At 39.4% G+C, this 1,942-nt stretch overlaps 1 protein-coding gene across 1 annotated transcript; it reads left to right on the top strand.

Moving 5' to 3' along the window:
• Positions 1–253: 253 nt before the first annotated feature.
• Positions 254–1,407, top strand: LOC112022524 (transcription factor MYB73). The gene has a single exon (XM_024055135.2). It carries the CDS (start codon positions 488–490, stop codon positions 1,193–1,195), a length of 708 nt encoding a protein of 235 aa, XP_023910903.1. The 5' UTR covers positions 254–487; the 3' UTR covers positions 1,196–1,407.
• The last annotated feature ends 535 nt before the right edge of the window (positions 1,408–1,942 follow it).

The raw sequence follows: 1,942 nt of genomic DNA, 5'->3' as shown, positions 1-1,942 counted from the left end.
TAACTGAATAAACCGAGAGAAGGAAAAGGATAGTCAAAAACTTCAGTGTGACATTTTCCTAGAGCCGTGCCCAAATGGCCAAAGCTCTCTCTCTCTCCAGTGGGCTAAAATCGTCAAAGGCAATTTAATAGTCCCAGACAAAGCAGAATCAGACTGCGACAAAATTTTGGCTCACACAGTAAAGAGAAAAAAAAAAAAATCTGAAATAATAACAGGGTGCGTATTAGAGTTTATAAACCCAAGGTCCCCTACCCACTTTACAAAAGCCAATTTCCTGGAAGTACCCCATCTCTCTGCACAAAAGAGCTCTAGCCCATTAGAGCCCTCCAACAAGTGCATGCACCTCTCTCTTTGCGTCTGTGTATATAAAACCCAAACTCTTCCTTTCCTCAATTCTGTACACAGCCCCAGCTATTCTCAACAATCCCAAATTCAATACCTTTCTCTGTGTCTTTCTTTCTATCAAAGTTGCTAGCTTTTTTCTAAAATGGAAGCCTCTTCTACTACTTCTTCATCTGATTCTTCCTCTTCAGACTCATCTTTATCTAGCAAAACACCAAGAAATCACAATAGGCCTGAGAAGATCAAAGGTCCTTGGAGTGCAGAGGAAGATAGGATTTTGACTCGTTTGGTTGAACGATATGGGGCTCGGAACTGGTCTGTGATAAGCCGATACATAAAGGGTCGGTCTGGCAAGTCGTGTAGGCTTAGGTGGTGTAACCAGCTGAGCCCAAACGTGGAGCACAGACCCTTTTCTCCAGCTGAGGACGAGACCATCTTGGCTGCTCATGCTCAATATGGTAACAGGTGGGCCACCATTGCTCGATTGCTCCCTGGTCGGACCGATAATGCTGTGAAAAACCACTGGAACTCCACGCTTAAGAGAAGGGTCAAGGATCAACAAATGATAGAAGGTGGGGGTTGTAGTATTAGTACTAATAGTTTGATTAATAATGAGGGTTTTGCCTCAGGATCTTTGCATTGCAATAATGGTTTTGATGAAGATGAGCAATTTACGGCTTTGACACTTGCGCCGCCGGGGATTGGTGGCGGTGGTGGTGGGAATGGTGGCGTGGCGGAGCGGAGGTCGGAGAGTTTGCCGACGGGGTTTTGGGATGTTATGAGGGATGTGATTGCTAGAGAGGTTAGAGACTATGTGAGCTCAACCTTGTCTGAGAATTCGGGCTTTCACTAATGTTTGTCTTTTTGAGGGTCGTGTAATGGTTCATGTTGTTGTGGTTGGGGTAGGAGTAAAATTTGGGGTTGAATTTGTTAAAATGTAATTAATGGTTATAAAGTCTACAAGGCAAATTGTAGTATGAATTTTATTGCCTCAGCTACAAACAAAGTGTTTAACAAAATTTTGAGAAGTGCTTGAAGTAAAATGGTATTGGCCAATTCTCCATAGCCGCCTAGATTTCGATCTCTAAATCTCCTTTTCCCACTTATATTAAAATAATAATAATGTTGAGGATATGAAATTTTTCACAATGGCACCAATAAATTCTATCCCAAAAAAAAAAAAAAAAAACCGTTGGGGTCTCATGCAGTTTACCTTTCTCACTGTATGTGGGTATCATATAATTGTGAGATCTACATATTATAAGAGGACAGATATATCTATCAAGTGCATAAAATAATTGTTGTTGTTTTTATATTAAAAATACCTATAGCCATAGTTTGGAATATAAGAGAGGACAATGAATTTAAAAATTCAATTTTATTTTCTTATCCATAAGCAACAACAATTAGAACATACATTCTAAATTCATTGAATGGTGGCTAACTACCAGTATATGGCCGCATAAACAGCTCATGTTCATGGATTCGTCCCATCAAGATCTGCATTGCAGCGAGTTAAGAATTTTCCCTTTCAATTATTGAGAAGAATATTATATATATTCATAAAATCGATCAGGATTTTTTTTTATAATTATTATTC

Source organism: Quercus suber, unplaced genomic scaffold (assembly GCF_002906115.3).
Source record: "Quercus suber isolate HL8 unplaced genomic scaffold, Cork oak 2.0 scaffold_1110, whole genome shotgun sequence".
NCBI lineage: Eukaryota > Viridiplantae > Streptophyta > Magnoliopsida > Fagales > Fagaceae > Quercus > Quercus suber.
Note: the sequence above shows the minus strand (reverse complement) of the source record. Positions and strands in the feature narration are given on the sequence as shown.